We start from the raw sequence: 21,154 nt of genomic DNA on the forward strand, positions 1-21,154 counted from the left end.
CCCGTTAACCTGTTTATAGGTCTATGCATTAAACATTGTTGATAGATGGCAGTACTAGTATTTAAGAGTTCCCAGTTCCGTCAATAAGAACACTGATGATTATATTATAATGTCAATCTCATATTCTCATCTATAGTTGCAAAGGGATAGAACATCATGTTATCTCATTCCGTGGTTAACGATCATCGTTTGTTTTGAATACTTGACCGTTCGAAATTCAAATACGTCCTGTCTATCGACTAGACTGTTGACTAGATAGTAGATAAACGGTTTGTCGTCAAGTATTATAGACTATACCTATAGATGACTTTATTAAACGTTTCACTTAATTTTTAATTAAAATGCTATTTTATCAATTACAGTGGTTTAATTATCATAATATACGTTAGTGGTCTGGTGTTGGTTTTTATCATGAACTAAGATTATTCTTAGTTCATGGTTTTTATTATTTCTGTAATTGATAATTATGTTTCATTAATAATATTATTTCTTGACTTTATTTCGAGTCTACAATCATGTCCAAATCAGGCATAGAACCCAAAGCTTCGTCTACGGCTGTTAAATCTCAAGATCAACGGTATGTAGCAAATTATAAATACCTAATTATAATATTATTGTTACCCAAGATCGGGCTACATCTAGGTGTCACCATACAAACGTAAAAAAAATAATCTTATATTTAAAAGGACCTACCTAATTCCTATAGTTTTGTTTCCGTTTTACAAATGTACAACAGCGAATTTGCGTAATCCATTTTGTGTTGTCAGTTTTCATTGCAGCACAATTGGTTGTTTTAATCTGTTTGCTATTCCTCATCAACATTTGGGTAAAGATATTGAGTGCCAAACATGGCACTCAATATCTTTAAAATTACATGATTTTTGGGCATTAAAATCAAAGAACATATAAGTATTTACGCTTTGTTAAGAAGTTAATGAGCTATTCGGTGTCAGTATACTAGGTATAGGTAGATACTTTAGGTGCCTAATACTTACAATAATATAAAATTTTTTAATTAACATTTTTATATTCTATATTTAATATGTTATATGTAATATTTAATATAATCTCTCATTCTTACAATTTTTCTATTGTTAAAAATATTTATTTATCTGTATTAATCTTTTTTTTATTTTTATTTTTTCTCATTAGGTACTTCTATTGTTCATTCATCACTTACTGTGCTACTCATATAATTTAATGTATATAGTTCTTAATTAATTAAATATTATTACTCTCTATCTCTAACACAAGCTAAAAGCTTAAAAGAGATAGATAACCATGTAACCTAACGTAATATTTTTGTATCCTATGTAATTTATGATGGTTTTTGAATAAAAAAAAAAAAAAAAAAAATACCACGAGCTGCCACTGACTTAGCTATTACTTATTACTCTTGAATATAGTATAGGATTTCAAATTTATTAACTTAATGTAAAACTTACAATTTATATACAAAATGTGTACACTTTGTATGCATAAATATTTTTATGTATACCTATAATAAATACTTTGATATAGATTACAGTGCCCAAAAGTGTTAAGACATCATAAAAAAATAATTTATTAAACATATTATGATTTTGTGTTGTGAATTATTTTGTATGTTTATTTTTTTGTTATTTCAATGGTTCGCTTACTAATAAGTTAAAACTCACTTTAAAATAACAGACAATAGAATACAGATAATATTTAATTTATTTCAATTTACAATAATATTAAAACTATAAATGAATGTAAGTTTGCTATGCTGTATATTTGTGAGACAGAGAGAACACATTCAGGCCTCACATCTCAATATGTACCTATTATACATGTTCTGTATATATCTAAAATATGTTTTAAATATTTATGTATCATTATCAGGGCTCGGAAGTTGTAGCACTAAAAATGTTACTTTTTAGCTCTTAAATATGCATTTAAAAACTCCAAAATATGCTCCATAAATAGCACAAGAAATCAGAAAATATGCATTTAACTCGAAAAAATTATAAATTTATTAGAAAAAAAATTTGATGTTATTTTACAATTTTATTAAAAATTTGGGCATTATAGACGTCAATGACTGTCTGGACTGGTTGAATTTTAAACTGTTAACAAAAATATTAAATTACTTAATTATGTTTGTAAAAATGTACTTATAAATTATAATTAAATGACTTAATGTATTTACCTTGAAAATTACTCCGGATTATAAAATGTTTTCTTATGTTTTTCTATTTTTCTATTAATACACCGTACTGTCAATGAGTTGTTGAGCAGTGAAAACATGAAATATTATTCGCTAAGGTCTATTTATTTCCTAACCAAGTTAATCATTATTTTCAACATAATGTGATAATTTCCTATAAATCCTATATTATGAAACTATACCAAAAAATACCAATAAAAACCCAAAATTAGCAAAATAACAATAAAAACTGTAAATATACAAAAAAAAAATAGTAAATTAAAATTTTGTGTATGACATCAGAGAAATGTGAAACATATTTGTACCTTACTTTGGATGTTCTAGGAAGAACCAAGGAAAATATGCATTTGCTAGAACTTCCAAGCCCTGATCAATATATGTAAAATATATTGTAAATTTTAATGTTTTTCTTAATGTTTCCAACTGGTTTTAATTTTGTTTATAAAAATTATTACTGTAGGTTATCATTACAATTTGGTGGCCATGCATTGAAATATAAGTTAAGCAGGCTTACTAATATCTATTTGTATAGAATATTAATTATATACAATAATACGTATTCAATATTCATAGTACTATCGGGGCCTCTAGACACAAATACAGCTAGGGGCCCGGACGCGTTTGCGGCCTGACGGCCATGGCCAGGCCGACACCTACTATATATCAAAATAAATATTTCTAAAATATATATTAAAATAAAAAAAAGCGGGTAAGTGGGTGTTGCTCTGCTGTACAAGTGGGTCAATGTATAATGGGATTGTGTTAAACTTGAATTCAATGATATAATATCATTGTATAAGAAAAACGATTCTGAGTGGAGATGGTTTGTCAGTCTGGATATTTTATATATTTTATATTGTTAATATTTATTATAGCCTGTAAGTTGAATTGATATTATAATATTATTATTATTTTTCGTTTCTATCGTGATAAACAAAGTGTTAAAAATTAAAATACTGTTTTTAGCGGTTTTTTGTAATTTGTCGGTGGTTTTCAGATGGCATTAAATAACTATTGAGAAAATCGAAAATTACCTCTCCAAAGTACCATCTTAATTCAATTTGCTAAAAGATATTATACTATATGTAGGAATCAAAGCACTCCTTCTGGTAGAAATTTTGTATAAAGGATAAAAAAAAAAAACACCATTGTTAAACCACCGAATAAAATCCCTATGATTTTAATACAATAAAAAAAATATATATAATATCTAAAATTAACTGTTAAAATGTTTACTTATTTAGCAATGAATGCATATGAATTTTTATGCATCTGGAAAAAATATGCAATCATTTCACTGCCCTAGTAGTAACTAGGTAATTAACTAATAGCCATTCAAGCCAAAGTTGACATTTAAGATAAATTTAAGAGTATGTTGAATTTAATTTGAATAACTTAAATGCAAATATTTATAATTTATATTATAGGTCCTTAAGAAATTATCTTAAGAATTCCAGAAACAATGAAACATTTGGTTCAACATACTCCGATGAATTGACCGATTGCAATTTAGGAACAAAAACCTTATCAGAAATGTCAAGCAATAAAAAAAATTTACAAATGGATAGTATGTATTCATCATTTGGTGGCCAATCTTCTTTGGGAATTTTTGAACTAGAAAACATGTCTGGTAATAATAATTCAAGTACTTACTAACATTACTTTCAACATTCCTTAATATTTCTGTAACTTTTAGATATAGGTAATATATACAAAAGAGAATCATTACAATACAATATTCATAATAACCAACCTGTTTTGCAACGTCGTTTAAGTCAAGCTACTCAAGCTAGAAATACTCTTGCTAGAGCAAGTTCAATAAAAAATATTGTTAATAGTAAATATATATTTTTCCTAGTTATACCTAAATTATATTGTTATTTATTTACTTAATTTTTTTTAAAGGAAACGAAGTTAATGAGCAGAATGTCAGGTCATCTTTAATAAATGTAACCAATTCATTCAAAGATATGTTAGTTTTAAATTAGACATTAATAATTGTAATTCTACCTACTAAATATGTTAAATGTATTTATTTAGGTTGAAAAGCAATTTTAATGATTCATGCAGTTCATTCTCTAGTAACGATTTTATATGTGGTAGTGACTTTAAAGAAAAATTAGCAGAAACTGAAGAAATCAATCGCAAAGAATTTGGATCATTATCTGAAAGTCGTTTTGATTTTTCCTTGGAAGGAGAAAAGTAATGAGTATTTATAATTATTACATTTTGAATTTTTTTTAGACATTTTGGTGACCTATTACTGTGACAATGCTTATCAGAAGTTCAGTAATGGGTGTAATACCAGTTATATATATGTAAAAAAATACTTGTAAAATTATAGGCAGTCCAATGAAAATGCATCATTTGCTGCTAATTATTTTGCTGCTAAAAGTATACCTGTAGAAGACTTATCTGCAATTTTTCCTAAAAGAAAAAACTGTAATAACACATTTACAAAAGAGTTAAAAGGAAGTCATTCTTCCTTTTTAGTTCCAAGTGATATTAAAAACAACCCTGAAGGTGATTTATAATTATATTTTGTAATCAACATTATGTCCTATTTATGTATTTGTCGACTTTTCAGATCAACAAGCACATATAGGTTACAAGACAATGTCTTCAATTACATCTTGGACTGACAGTAATGTATCCAATAATTTGTTGAACTTAACAAGTTTGTCTGATATTTCTGAAGTATTAACATCTAAAACGAATTCAGCTAACCCAAAAGAATTGACCGAAGTATTGCTATCAGGAGGTTTGAAAATTGCTACAATAAATTGTGTTTACTTTAGAAATATTGCTTACCTACTATTTATTCTTTTGTAGATTGTAAACTAATATTGTATTGCTTTCATTTTATTTTTAATGCTTTGCAATTTTAAAATGTTTCATTTAGATGTGGGAGTAATGTTTTAATTGAATAACTATGAAAAACATCAAATTCATTGTAATTAATACATTTATATAAAACAATTTTATTTGCATACCTAATTAAATAAAATGTGAATATCATTAAAACACAAAATTTGAAGTCTTCAATTTTTAATCATAAATTTACAAGCAAAAATAATTTCCATTTCTAGTTAATAATATTAATTACTTGATAATTAGGTAGGTAACTGTTTCACTTTCAGTTTTTCAAAGTTCAATGTTCACCAATCAATATCATATAAATCTATAAAATATTACTTTTACTCAACTATACTTAAATGTCTAGTTTTATTTAAATTATTTTTAATTTTCACTATCAGTGCTCATTGACATATTTATTAATGGACAGTCTTAAAACCAAAGCTTTCCTGCTCATAATTTAATAATATTGATATTCACTGACTGAATAAAAGTAATCAATTTACATATTAAACAACATTTCTTTTTTAATTTAAATTATATAATAAATTCATCATAATTAAGCTTATATAAAAATAAATACTGTATAGTTGATAGTGTGTTTAAAAATATAATATGAAACATTTTGGCAAATACCTAAAAATTACAAATAGTTTTTATTTTTGAGTGATAATAATACATTTTTTTTTATTATTATTCTTGATCTGAAGCCCAGCAACTATAACTATTAGCTGTTTGTAGGGGGGTACGATTGGATTGGAACATGTGTATGTATATGTGGCGGCAAGGATTTGTCACTAAAACCCGGGTAGTCACCTGTCCGGGAACTAGTGACACCTGCCAGTGCTTGCATTCAGACTTTTGTGACTGAATACAATCACCACGCCAAAATAATTAATTAATCATAGCATTTACTAGTAGAACTACAGTTTAACTAATGATCGAGCTTTGAAGATAACATATATTCACATTTTATATACATAAAAAATATATTATGTATGAATATAATTCAATTTTTTTAATTTTTATTTGTTTAAACTTTAAATTAACTTAAGTATCTCATTTCTTGTAAATTTAGATTTGTCTGATGACAGACAGTTGAATGAATCATATAAGTTTCCTCAAAGACGATTATCTACTTCCACTAGATTCTCTTATGCTTCGCAAAATCTTGAGCATGCAGAACTATGTAAATTTCTATTTATTTTTCTCTGTTTTTTCTTTTTTTTTTACATAACATGTAGATTATATTTTAATTTTTTTAGATTTTCAATCTTTAGAAAATTGTAGTTTTATTTCTCCTCAAAAAAAGATTGCAAGTATCCATGAAACAACTTTAGAATTGAATAAAAGTATTAACTCGGAAAAAAATTATGATAATAAAAGTGAAATATGTATAAATACTTCAAATCAGTATACACCAAACAAGTATAATTCATCCAATAATTTTAATAAGTAAATTCATTGCACAAATAAATACAATTTTAAGTGCAACATCTAATTGGTTATATATTTATATGTTTCAGGAAACAAACACAAACCCAAATAAATAAAAGTTGTCATTTTTTTTTTACTCCTAAAAGTGGATATTTTGAAGACTGCACATTGGGAACATCAGAGATATTAGACAACAACATTGATCTTTCAAATTTTTCTATTTTAACTAATAATCATGATGTTCTGACTGAAATATCTTTAGATAAATCTACTAATATTTCTAAAATTGTCCATTGTAATGAATCTATAAGTCGAGATAAATTAAATCAATCAAACGTTCAAGATTACAGTTAGTTTTTATTTTTGATATAGTGCTTTAAAAATATTTTTTGATTGATACATTTTTGTATTTACAAATTATTATAAGTAGGAGTTTGATTCATAGATGAATGTATAAATACTTAAAAAGTAATTTTTATTTAGAGTATTTTAAATTTTAACACACAATAATAATCATTTTCCTTGATTTGGATTCCTATTTCATAAAAAAATATTTACTAATTTTGATAGAAGATACATTAAAAGACTATTGATAAATATTTTCCATTTAACACAGTTTTTCTTTTTAACACTTAGGAAAAATGAGTAAAACGCTTGAAATTGGTGATATATGTATTGGAACTTACTCTCAAGCTGTAATTACATTGGAAAATCAATTAACCATTGAAGCTAAATACACATTATATTTATTGGACACATCACTTAACCATATTAATGATTTTAAATTTGATGAAAATAAAGCAATTGGATCAAATGTGGCAACTATATTCTGTTCAGATAAGACTTGCATTATACCACCATTATCTGAAGCTTCATTTACTGTATGGCTACTACAAAATGTAATAAATATAAATGCATATTTATGTATATTTTTTTTTAGGTTGGGATTATTCCTTTAGTTTCTGGAAGTATAAATATTTATATAAAACTTAAAAGTGATGATATATCCCAAGAAATTTATCGTAACATTCAAATTCATTCTATTGAGCCTCAAGTACTATATTATTAAATTGAAGTTTTGGATAAATCATTAAATAAAAAATTATTATTTTTAGGTTTCATGGATAAATAACTCTTTTGGCTCTATAGATTTTGGTTTATTACCAGAGTTAACAAAAAAGTCATTACCAATCAAGTTAATGAACAAAGGAACATACCAAGTTCCTATTAAATTTATTTTAAACCAGGTTTGTTTAAATTAAATAATGATCCATATAATATATCTGTTCTGTTTTTAAGCTTTTATTTTGTTTGTTTTGTTTGCTAAATATATATATATATTTCATACAATTGTAAACAAAATATAAATATAATGATATTATAACTAATTGTTTTTAATCAAAGTTTAAGAATATTACAATGTAAAATGTATTCAATCCTTATCCACCAAAACCATAACGCATAATTACTATAACTTAAACTTTATACTTATACCTTATACTTTGTACTTTATAAATAATCTTATAATTGTATAAGTATCTGTTTATAAAATGTTAAATCTACTTATAATTGTTTCAGGATAACTGTGATGACATTATTCAGGCTAAAGCCATTCTAAAACCATCTGAATTGTGGCAATGTGATGTGAACATGTTAACAACTCATTTTTCGAAAACTAATTGCAAACTAACTGGTCGTCTTCAAGTAGTTTTAGATTCTGTTGAACAATTGTCCACCAATTATTCGCCGTTGCTATACTGTTGCAATTTAACAGGACGTGTTGGTTTTACATCTATCTCTTTTGATCAGAACCCCTTATTATTGCAAAAATCTGGACAGTATTCATTGAATGGTACTATAGAAATAACCAACAATAGTGAAATTCCAATTAGTTTAAGTGTACTACAAAATAACAAACAATGTGGAGAATTTACAATTCAGCCTGATAAATTCAAATTAGCTGTTAAAGAAAAAATTAAAATGAATGTTGTGTTTTCCCCATCCAAGTCAATTAATTATTTCAAGTAATAATAATACTTTTTAATTTATTACATTTTAATTGATCACTAATTATGAGTTATTTTTAGTGAAACAAGTATTTGTTTACAAGTCGTGTCTTCGCAGAAACAATTTTTTTTTAAAGTCAATTTTATTGAATCTAATGGTAATAATTAATTTTCTTATATTATTTACATTATATAAAATCAAAAGTGAATTCAAAGTTATTTTACTGTATTTTAGTTGAGTTTCAACAAATGAGTTCACCATCTTCACGACCTATATCTCCTTGGAGTACAAGTTCATCCAGTGCAGGTATATTTTTATTTAATTATTAAATTTATGTTTCTTTATTGATTTTATTTAAATCTGTTAACAGTTGGACGATTGGAATTGGAATCTACATGTTCAAGTTTAATATGGGGAAGTGTACCTTCAAATACTAAATCAGTACAAATATTTACCTTACGCAACCGTGGTTTGCATAAGGAAAAATTGCATTTAAGAATAAAAGACAATAGGAATTGTTTTAAGGTATGCAGTTATTTTTTTAAACAATATTTATATAACATTTTTAATTGTATTTACTTTTAAGCTGATATCTTCTGGCGAGAATCAAGTATCAGAAATGAAATTGTTACTAGAGCCAATGGAAAGTCAAAAACTGAGTGTAGCACTTATATCAACGTCAAATGAAGGCCAGGCTTATGGTCACTTAATTTTGCAAAGACAACATAGCAATGAAAAACGTGTGGTTAGTTCGTAAATTATTTACTACTAATTTATTTTACAATCTAGATGCAAAATTACTTATTTCATTAAAAACATCTAGGTTTTTTACGTTTGGGTAAGTTAGGCTGTTAGCTCAGAATTGTTTTTCCTCTTAGTCTGCTAATTTTCATTAATATAGTTTTTACTTTATATTTTGTGTTTATCTGTATTTTTGAAATAGTATGCAGAGTAAAAAATGTACTGATAATAAATTAATTGGTTTTGGAAAATTCTATACTGGATACTTGCAATTATGTTTATATATTTAGTTTCAAATTCCATGAGTATCAAAAAAAATTTTGATAAATATTTAAAAAAATTATTACATTGAGAAGTTAACAGTCAATCTCTATATGGTGGAAAATTGTAAGATTTAGTCAATGGTATATTTAAAATTATTTGACATAAAAACGGGTTTTTATTAGTTAAATTATAATTTTCTCCGTCTCATTGTTGTCTACTATTTAGATGTTTGTCTGTGGTTTATGTTTAACTTTATAACTGTTTTAATACATGATTTTTTAAAATTCAGATTTCATTATATGGTTATTGTGGTCATTCAGTTATTGTAATTCGTGGTCCATTCGAAGACAACTTTGGTAACATGTGGTTGTATCCAAATCCCCAACTTATGACATCTCAATTGTCTATAACAAACTCTGGAAATACTGCTGCATTTGTGAAATTTGTTCAAGGTGCCATTTTATTTCAATTACTTTGTCTTATTTAATTACTTTCAATAATAACCAAAATTAATGTTCTAGAAAACTCATCAGAAGATATAATTCAACCGGACGAGTTTATATTGAAAAAAGGAGAAACAGCTAATGTTGAAATTACAATAGTTATGAGTCCAGAACGGTTAGAAATGTTAATTGGACAAAATTGTAGCTCAAAAGTTATTAATATAAATAAAATATCATTGATTTATGGTGATGAAGCATCTAGAATGCGTTTATCAAGGTTAGTATAACATAATTCAAAATAGTCAAAAACGTGATTCGGAAGGTAATATTTTGAAAACAATGTATAATCAATGTACAAAAAGAGGGTGCCAAACATTTCACTCAATACTCAAAAACAATAACTTTTTTACGTATAAGGAGGATAAAAATGGGAAGTGTTACAGTGGTATAAATTTGTGCGATATCGTAGAACTTGGTATTGTGTATTTCAAATAAAGGTAACTCAAACCGAGGTGTTTGCGAAAAGATCAAATTCAACTATAGTCGACTGGTATAATTTATGTCAAGACATTGCAATAGCTGAATTTTAAAACCGTAAGCAAATAGGAGGTCCTGGCCTAGTTGTGCAAATAAATGAATCCTTGTTCTAAGGTAAAAGGAAATATAATTGTAAAAGATTACATATTGGAGATTGCAAACCTGAGGAAAAATCTGATGATAATGAAGACGGTGTGATAAATAATCGAAATTACGAACAACGAATTCGAGGGCCATGGATTTTTGGTTTGTGTTGTAAGCATGATGGCATTTTAGTGAGACGTTTTTTTAAAGTTGAAAAAGGTGATTGAAATACCTTATTACCAATTATATTAAATGAAGTTGAATAAGGTACTACTATATAAAAGGGTTAATCATTTGGCAAATTTCATCTACCCAAAAACTGCTGCTGGGACACAAACTATAGAAACTCCTTGGAGACACGTCAAAAATAAAAACACGCGGAGTGACAAACATAATATTACTATCCCAATTTCAAAAAGAGTGGTGGCGCTCGTTACAAAAACCAACTGAAGACCTGTTTGAATCATTCATCAAAGTGGTCAGAAATTCATATACATAACTACACAATACCACATGAAAAAATGTGACAAAGTAAAAATACTGCATTTTATCATACTAAACCAACATAAAATGACAGTAGATAAAATATTTACGGTAGATAGCATACTAAACCATCAAACGTGATGTAGATAGCATATTGGACGAGTACCCATAATTCATTGACTACCTTTCACATTTTGACCTAGAATTTATGAATACAAATATAAATCATATTTACATATTTATTCAATATATTCTCTTTTTTTTGAGATTTGACCTATAAATAGTTAATTATAATGAAATATGAATGACCATTAGTATAATACACTTTAATCATAGAATCAGTTATAACATAGTCAGTGTATGTATATACAATAATTTTAGTGAGTGTCTATAAAATATGTGAATAAACTAATGTCAAATATGTTACATTTGCAAGGAAAGCTATTAATATTACAATACTTTTAATTGCTTTCTTAAAAATTATTATTCAATGTGTCTACTAATACGATTCTGTATAAAATATACTCGTATATTATACATTATTTTAATATTGCATGCGAGTCAAATTTTTTTTATATAATATTGATTTGGAAGAGATTGTAATTGGCACTCTTTTAATGATTCCAAGAGTATTATTATTTACAATTTTTAGAAAAACTAAAATAAATCAATAGTTTATCTCATTCCTGTTCAATATTTAAAATTATATGTTATTCAGTTATGGAATTTATACATGGATAATAATAAATATGTAAATTTTTATAGGCTCTGGAAAAAAAATAAAGATAAAAAAAAAATTGTATACCTAAATCAACAACGTTTAGATGAAATATCAAACATGTTCAATGGGGTTCATCTTGTTAATGTGGATCATCTTGAAGATACCGAGGTAAATTATAATATTTATTTATAAATAACTACTAAACATGTTAAATTAAAAAAAAAAAAAAAAAGATGTAAATGTAATGTAGAAATTTTCAATGGGGTTTAATTTTTTTAATTAGAACAAGTACCTACTAACTTTAGTATTATTTGACATTTGTTCTATAACTTGTATTTATTTGTTATGTGTATGAATTTTTATTTTAATCAATTTAAAATAGAAACAGCTTTTTAAGGTTTTTTTTTACTTTAAAAGTTAGGTAAATTTATTACACAGTGAACTCTTTCCAAATCTCAACAAAAGCAATTTTTTCTTAAAAATGCTTTAATTTAACTTTTAAATTATTTAATATTATTATTTCACCTAACCTGTATTATGGAGAAGAGCGTTTTCTTGCCTACATTTCATTCTAAAATAGAATATACCGGTGCATTACCTATGCCGTTATGTGAAAGATGCACACCGCCAGACAAATGTCGATCGCCACTTGGTGTTTTCTCTTTTAAACGGAGTTATTATTGATAATTTCACACAACTCAATTCTTTTAAATTGAATGTTCTTTTATATTAACTGTTCAATCACACATCATGAAATAAGAATCTTAACCTTGATTTGTTTATAGAAATCATTGCCTAAACTATGGAAAATGGGTATAAGTGAAGATAGTATTGTGGTTTTGATGGAAACAAGTAATTTAGAGTCATTATTATGTGATACAACAACAGTTTTTAGTGAACTAGAGACAACTGTGTAAGTATATAGATGTTAACATTTCATATCTAAAAGTACTCAATTTAAAATTAAAAATGTATTAGTGGATATTGTTTGATGCATAATATCATGTTTTAATCAGTGTTTTTATTAGAATATTTATTATACTTACACTTGATAAGTAATAACTATAAATTAACCAACAATATCAAAATAGTAATCAATTAATACCTTGCATACTCATATTACATATAAATATAGTTGTTGAGAATTTTTAGAATCATCATTTACTATACTGTAATAAAAATAATTAATTTGTTTTAATGTATTTCTTACTTTTACAGAATCAGCAGACTACCCTAGCAACTTCCTTGTCAAATATTAATCATATTTGATGTGTAAAATTTTAATATTTTTATGATCTCTATATTTTTTTTATGTACAATGAAATGTGTTAAATAATCATTCAAACTTTTAAATAAACATACATTTATACTTCAGATTTCTTCTGGCATTATCATGTTTGTCTCAAGTTTACAGAATGTAACTGAAAGAAATGAGAATAATAGTTCATATTTCTCACAAAAAAAACAGAGTATATAATTGTTGATGGGGAGGCAATGTGATGACGATAGTATCAGTAATTGTTTTGAAACACTAAATGCCAGAAAGCAAGATAACAAGACTGTCCTTGAAAGACTCCAATGTCGTTTTGGTTCAGGGGGGAAGGGAAGAGCTGAGTTTGTTCTCTAGGGGAGATTTAACTAAGTAGAAATGTAGGATCTTTCAGTTTGGTGATTGTATGCTGATAACGTGGGGATATTACATCGTACGCTAGCAGCAACCTTTAGTAAATTTGAATATATGAGGGGTGTTGAACCTTAAGTAATGCTGGAAACATTTACATTTAGCAGTAGGATGAAAATTACAATTCCCAATATCGACTAGTGTGGAATGATAGGAGAGTGAAATTGGAAAATCAAGGTAGAAGTCGGAAGAAGGTATAATCATCAAATATTTCAGAGATGTATAGTAAGATCTAGGCAATAACTATAATGGGATAACCATAACGTATCTAATCTAACTATGAAGCAGATAAATTTTTATTTGTAAATCTAATTGATCTCACTCAATAGAAAGTTAAAACATCATAGTTTATAGTACAATTATTTTAAACAGTAATGCAGCAACATTGCTAAGATAAAATCACTATAAAGAAAAATTTTGGAACCGGCAATTCATATTATAAAATATCTTCAACAGTGTTTTGTAAATACTTAATTAGAAGATTTTTATTTTATATAAAATAAATCTAATATTTATATTAGGTTGAGATTGAAATTAATTTTATAAATCATTGTATTATTTATTAATTAATCTCAAATAAAGGAATAGAGTGAGGTAGACTTGGCTTTTAAAGAATATTAAATTAAATTAAATTAAAACAATAGATGTACTACATTATTATGTTGATAGTTGAGTTTAATGTAAAATTAAAAAAAAAAAAAAAATAGGAATGAATAACTAACTTTAATTTAAAATATTTATTTTTGGTTTGTCCCTTTGCAAAACTGTTTAATTTATAAACAATTGGTTATGATTTGAATAGAAATGTATAAACATAATAATTCTGTTGGTATTTACTGAATGTAATTAAATGTTCATAATAAGCCACATATACTATGACATAAATTACAAAATTAAAATAATAAAATAAATTAACTGTACATTATATGGAAAAACTGATTTTTTGAATTAAATAATAATTAACTATTTTTGTTTTCGTTTTTGTTTGTTGGAAAAATACAGGCAGTTTATTATTAATAAGTATATATAAAAAAAAGATTCAACTTATTGTGCAAGATAATGAATTAATTGAGACAGTTAACAGACAAATCATTGAATTATGGGGGGACTAATAAATTACAAGTCTTCATCCTCGTCAGGCAATGCAGTTTCTTGAGCCTCCTAAAAACAATTATTAAATAGTAAGTTTTTTTTTGTCACTATAATGTCATAATGTAATTTGATTTTTACCTTGAGGTCTTGTTCAATTTGGTCTTGCCATTGAGGGTCCATCTTAATTTCTGGGGGTACAAGAGCAGGCATTGCAACAAATTCAAGGTTGGGATCACCAATTAATTTTCTGGCCATCCACAGGAATGGTTTTTCGAAATTGTAATTACTCTTTGCACTAATATCGTAATACTATAAAAAGAAAAATGTTAATCAATTGTTTTTAAATAAAAATTAATTGTTTATTACCTGTAAATTCTTCTTGCGATGGAAAACTATTGTTTTAGCTTTTACTTTTCTATCCTTGATATCCACTTTGTTGCCACAGAGAACAATCGGAATGCCTTCACATACTCTCACCAAATCCCGATGCCAATTGGGTACATTTTTGTAAGTGATACGGCTGGTAACATCAAACATGATGATAGCACATTGACCCTAAAAACATTTAATTTAAAAACTTAGCACATTAATGTAACTCTTTATAATATGAAATATGTTGTTTATTGTTTTTAATAAAAATATGGGATATGTAGACTCAATATTATATAAGACATCTTTTTAATATCTTATATTTTAGATAGCTATATATTTTTATTTTTATCAATTCAAAATAAATTTCAACTGATACAACTTTTAACATTATAAAACAATTGCATATTATTATGAAATATTGTTCTAAAGAATGTACAAATCAATAAATTACTGAAATTTGTCGATAAAGATAATCCAATAGTTTCCTAACTAGTAACATTCCAATGATTTTAATTTATACGACTTTTATTGTGGTAATTATTACTTAATATAAATTTCTATTATTATTCTTATTAAATATTATTATTATTTTCCAGGTATGTTTTAGGTAATTAAAAAAATATAATATTTCATATTATCAATTTATATATATATATATTCAATTTACTGCAGGGAAAAATTTGTAAATATATCTTACAAAGAAACATACATATAGTTTTTTTATTAAGTATAAACAATTCATATAATTACTTGAATATAGTATCCATCTCTGAGACCTCCAAATTTCTCTTGACCAGCAGTATCCCAAACATTGAATCGAATGACACCACGAGTTGTATGGAATACCAACGGATGTACTTCTACTCCTAATGTGGCAACATATTTTTTTTCAAATTCACCCGTTAAATGACGTTTAACGAATGTTGTCTTGCCAGTACCTCCATCGCCAACCAATACACATTTGAACGTAGGTACATCATCAGGTACATTCATTATTACTTTTTCCTGTATAATAGCAATACAATTATTGTGAATGAAAATAATAAAAAATACACATTTTTAATAGTAAAGGTTAGGTATAATATTTTTAATACTAAATATAGATATGTAGGGAATATCATGTTCATCAAATGGTGGGCTAAATCATGAAATAATACCGTCTTTAAATAACGTTATTCTATATTTTTATTATCAACATGTAACAACGCATATAATTCTGTATACATTTAAATAGGTAGTTGATTTTTTCTAAATATTTAAAAGAATAAAATAATGTTGTAACTTTCAATAGACGTTTTATTCTGCGACTAAAAAATTGTTTTGATAAGGAGTACAGACACCTAACCTAATAATCAAATAAATACTCAGTAGTAAGTACTAATGTTGAAAAAACTAGTATGATTGAAATAAAAAGATTGGTTGTAATTATTTAGTCTGCGAGATAGATACATTGAAAAATGTCAATGTTACTATTAGAATAATTTGTTTTAACTTACAGTAGGTATCGTTTATGTACCTATAATAAATCACATGGTTCAGAGAAAAATATTTTGAAGGAACGTTGAATCTAATGGAAGTACACAAGCCAAAACATATTAAATGGTTAACTAAGACTTTTCAGAATTGAAAATAGCATTACGTCCAACGGGAAACCACAGGATTATAACCTAAGATTTTATGAACCCAAAGTTCAGGAAAAAATGCTCAATATGATGTACTACCGATGATAGAAGCGATGGTAGTTATCCACTCGTTAAACACTAGCAATGGTAAAATAACGTGACTACTTACGTGTTTAATAGATATTTTGTAACAATTCCGATTTTCGGCGAAAAATTTGGAGTGGCGACAATACCGTACTGTAACGGATTCCAACGGATTCGTCGGAGTCGTGAAAATAACGCGCTCGTGAATAGTGATTGCAAACAAGGAATGATGGCGTCAGGAGAGTAGGAGACCGCCTCCGATGCCGCTATCACGTCACAACCCGCCACAGGAACTGTAAAGATATACAGTGTCGCCAAATTTAAGCGTGGTGGCGAATGATATTTGTATTTTTAGGCGCCATTTTTTGAATTGAAAACATTGAATACGGTTTTTTTTTTGCTAAATTGCGCACTTATCCCCACCCCACACTCTAAATAAAATATTATTTTTCTCTATTTACGGTTACGATGTACCTTTTGATGCTAAAAACGATTGGGAAGTCAGAATTTGGGGGCCAAACTTAATATGGGCGTTACGGCTATATCAATTTTATAAAATATCATAAACACAAGCACGGGTCCAGAGCAAAGATCAGAGGGGGCAATATTTTTTTTACAACACAAATACAATTATAATAAAATATTGTACTTTACTAAAAATGTTGTCATAATAGTAGGTAATCAATGTGATAAATAAATTATTGATTATTTAATATATAAAGCGACAATGTAAAAAGAAGTTTAGATTTTGTTTATTTGTTATTGAATATGTAATATTTATATTTATAAAAAAATATGTCTGGGGGGGGGGGGGCTGGGCCCCTAGGCACCCCTGGATCCGTCCCTGGTTAAACAGCACTACAGTACCGTATTCATACGTGTTTTTACTATTATATTATGTGCCTCAATAGTAAAATAAAATTATATGTACTATAATTCATTGGTTTGAGAAGAATTATTGAGGTACCTGGTTTTCCAGTTCGATCCTACAATTTGATCGACACATTTTATATAATGTACGATATTTTAAGACGACCATCACGTATACAGGGGGGTGGCGTTGAGGGCTTATAATTCCAATATGTTTCATAATGATATATTGTTAGCTTTATTCCTGTACTAATAATTTATTATTCAGAAATAATCTTATAAAAATTCTAGTACTCGTGATATAATATTTAAAATAAAAATTACAATAATTGCGTTAATTATATAATATAATGATGTAAAACACCACTCGTTATTCCAAAAATAAACATCGTATTTAATGTACCTAATTATTCTAAATCATGCATGTTGAATGTGTTATAAGCATAACTTTTGAATAAATATATATAATTATGTAGGTACCTTATTGGCTTATTCCATCTTATTCTTACCATAGCAGTGGCGATCAAATTATTTTGTCAAGGGTGAAATTTTGCTGATTTCTTAACATTGCATATTTAGTTAATATTAATTATGGCTATCAGATTTTAAACATTGAAAAAATGGTCATAGGGACACGGGGGATTTCCCCCCCACCCCCTCAAATCAATTTTACTATCACTGTACCTTTTTGTTGACTATTATTGGAATAGGTTGTTTATGAATATTATTTTAAAGAAAAATAAATGTTGGTAAAATAATATACTTATGGGTAACATTTTGTTACACCCTATAATATTATGTAAAATAACACACTTTATAGTATAATATACACAATATATAGAAATAGAATTACCTAACATAAAAATACACACTCGACACTTTTAGGCTCCATCCAAATTGTTTTATATTATTGACATATGACAGTTAGTTAAATATTCTCATTTCTCAATCAACAAGAGCGAACTGAAAGCCACATTCAATAGTCATCGTACCCGCATGTATTGTTTCCGTAGTCCGTCCTACTAACGCATAATACTCCAAAATGTATGTCCAGAAGTTTCAATTTTGTTAGCTTAATTAATATTAGAGTGAATTGACCTATTATCAAACATAAATCTTTTCAAAACTGTACCTTGAGCATTAGCCTGTAATACAATGTAAAATAAAATAAATGTCAGAACATTATCTGTGTTCACTCGTAGGTTTTTTACGATATTTTTATTTTTAAGAGAATTATGATAGTACTTATGTAAAATATTAATATTTAAAAATCCTTATAATTCACTTAGAAATAAAAATATCGTAAAAAGTCAACGAGAGAACACAGATATTGTTCTTACATTTAAGTTTGATAATAGGTCAATTCAATCTAATGTTATATACTTAATACTTATATAGTTATATGTAAGCTAACAACACAAAATTGGAGCTGCTGGTCGTACATTTTGGTATATTATTTTGCGTTAGTAAAACGAAGTCAAAACATGCAGGTACGACATCCTCTAAGCACAGAATATATGAAATATATTTCATATATTTTGGCTCTAAGAGTACCCCACCCGCATATATTGTCTGATTGTCTCCGTCTTACAAATGGGGAATATAGGTACCTAGCAAATTTATGTTCAGCAGTTCTCAATTTCGTTTTGATATTTTTAACATTAGACTCCGATTAGATGAGTGAAGTATATGCCCATCATTGAAGATAACATCATAATATAATATTATAATAATTTGTTGGAAGTGTTTTTATGATACTTTGAAATGAGTCATAACTATTATTGCCTATAATTATTGTCGTGTAAAATATTACAATATTATTTAAACATACTCGTAATCCATATAGCTCATGATGCGTCATGGCTCGCCGGTACAGCAGACATTAGTAAACATTTAAATAAGTATTTTAAATACATCTTAGTACTTCACATGCATGATATATTAATATAATAATATGTAATATTTAATCTTTATTTAAATAATACGTATTTAATATTATATTTGTATTAAGCATCTACAGACTACATGTCTACTACCTAGACTAGTATCTTCCAAGCCATTTAGGTACCATACTACCATATACAGTACACATTCCAATATTCATTCCATACATGATGTCATGATACATTAATCCTGCATTCCTGCGTTAAATATAGCTGCCCAAAGTTGCACATTTAAATATTTAAAACGTTTGGTTTTTAATTTTGAACAATTTACTTACGAATCGTCAATTTACTATGAATATATTTTTAAATTCATATAGTTAATTAATAATGTATTGTACTTGTACAATTGTACAATTATATTTATAATAAATCTGTATCTGTGTTTATTACGAAAATAATACTTTATAATTAATATTATGTTTATTACAAATCTATAAAATTGAAAATTAAAAAAAAAAATAACATTGGTTAAATACATAAGTATGTAATTAATGGCGGAAAAGAATAATAACATAGTATGACATCACTTAATTTAATGAATCTAAAAAAAAAAAGAATATATTTTAGTTTTGGCCGCCTTTTTTTGATTTAAAAACACTGTGGATGATACCAAATAAAATAGGGTGCTTTTTTGTTATTGCCCCGCCATCGACCAATATAAAATTTATCACCCAACCAACAGGCGACCTTACAAGTTACGGCTGACGTCTCGATATTTAATCTAAAATTGAAATGATCGATTTATTTATCTTTAAACATTATAATTTTTTTTTATTTATTTTGCAATACGGGACGAACCCTTTACTACACGGATATAATAGTAATATTGTATCTTGAATCTAGATATCAACTATTACGTGCAGGTTTATCTAGTATGAGTTGTATTGATGGAATAGGGATATAATTACTAATTAGTAAAAACTTCTTTTAATATTTGAAATTTTATTTTATTAGATACCTATAATATGTTAAATTATACTCGTGTTAGAAAATGTTGTCGGCTTACCGTTATATTATATATATAATTTCAAGCGCGTACCTACCTACCTATTATAATAATATAATAATATTATTAACTTTATTTAAAACATTGATAAAAATTAATTTTAATGAGTAAATATTTCCCGTAATATTTAATACTGCTATTTAATTTTTACAAAATAAAAAAAAAAACACAAAACAATAAAGAAAATAATAAAATATGTATTTGAAGAGTTCAAGAATAGATAATTATAGTCCTTAATGTTGCTACACCTAATTTTATTGGTGCACGATTGGCCATTGTTTTGTTACTTACTATTATAATTAAACAACTATATATTATAATTTATATGTTCCTACTGTGTTCCACGATAGAACTGGTTTCTGCTCATATACTCAGAGCCGGCATTTATTTTTAATTTTACAATGCATATTTGAGTAGATGATAATTTAAATAATATACATATACCTGTGTACTTACTTCTAAATCTTGCAAATGTCTAGATTTTTGTTGATTTTTTGGCTTATTCGACGCCATTTAGGGCTAAAGGCCGAAGTGTTTAAAATATATACTATAACTGAGTATAACATCGTACATCAAGAGGCCCCGCTATCATCCCCACTTTGTTTTTAAATTTAACAATCAGATGGAATCAAAGCACCTACTTTTTTCTTTGTTTTTTTAATTTTTAATTTTTCTAGGTATCTATTGAAGACCCGTTTGATATTCTACATTTATTCG

The 21,154-nt window shown here is 26.6% G+C and overlaps 2 protein-coding genes across 5 annotated transcripts; one reads left to right on the forward strand and one right to left on the reverse strand.

Moving 5' to 3' along the window:
• The first annotated feature begins 146 nt into the window (after positions 1-146).
• LOC132952730 (uncharacterized) lies at positions 147-13,140 on the forward strand. 4 transcript variants are annotated; one of them, XM_061025132.1, is made up of 24 exons: positions 147-400; positions 437-577; positions 3,619-3,821; positions 3,888-4,028; positions 4,097-4,163; positions 4,232-4,393; positions 4,536-4,714; positions 4,779-4,952; positions 6,126-6,236; positions 6,313-6,502; positions 6,574-6,833; positions 7,121-7,365; positions 7,425-7,538; positions 7,600-7,731; positions 8,063-8,508; positions 8,572-8,648; positions 8,726-8,797; positions 8,862-9,016; positions 9,078-9,236; positions 9,786-9,948; positions 10,018-10,216; positions 11,809-11,932; positions 12,550-12,677; positions 12,983-13,140. In XM_061025132.1, exons 2-24 carry the CDS (start codon positions 516-518, stop codon positions 12,999-13,001), a joined length of 3,582 nt encoding a protein of 1,193 aa, XP_060881115.1. In that variant the 5' UTR covers positions 147-400; positions 437-515; the 3' UTR covers positions 13,002-13,140. The 4 variants fall into 4 exon arrangements, with proteins under 4 accessions (XP_060881115.1, XP_060881114.1, XP_060881118.1 ...); XM_061025131.1 differs by having other exon boundaries at positions 147-577; XM_061025135.1 differs by lacking the exon at positions 6,126-6,236 and having other exon boundaries at positions 148-577; positions 6,328-6,502.
• A 1,126-nt stretch (positions 13,141-14,266) lies between these two features.
• On the reverse strand, positions 14,267-16,858 carry LOC132952733 (GTP-binding nuclear protein Ran). Its single transcript, XM_061025139.1, has 5 exons — positions 16,701-16,858; positions 15,660-15,914; positions 14,904-15,092; positions 14,676-14,846; positions 14,267-14,606 (listed from the first exon to the last, which is right to left on the reverse strand). Exons 2-5 carry the CDS (start codon positions 15,900-15,902, stop codon positions 14,562-14,564), a joined length of 648 nt encoding a protein of 215 aa, XP_060881122.1. The 5' UTR covers positions 15,903-15,914; positions 16,701-16,858; the 3' UTR covers positions 14,267-14,561.
• Positions 16,859-21,154: the final 4,296 nt, after the last annotated feature.

Source organism: Metopolophium dirhodum, chromosome 9 (genome assembly GCF_019925205.1).
Source record: "Metopolophium dirhodum isolate CAU chromosome 9, ASM1992520v1, whole genome shotgun sequence".
Classification (NCBI taxonomy): Eukaryota; Metazoa; Arthropoda; class Insecta; order Hemiptera; family Aphididae; genus Metopolophium; species Metopolophium dirhodum.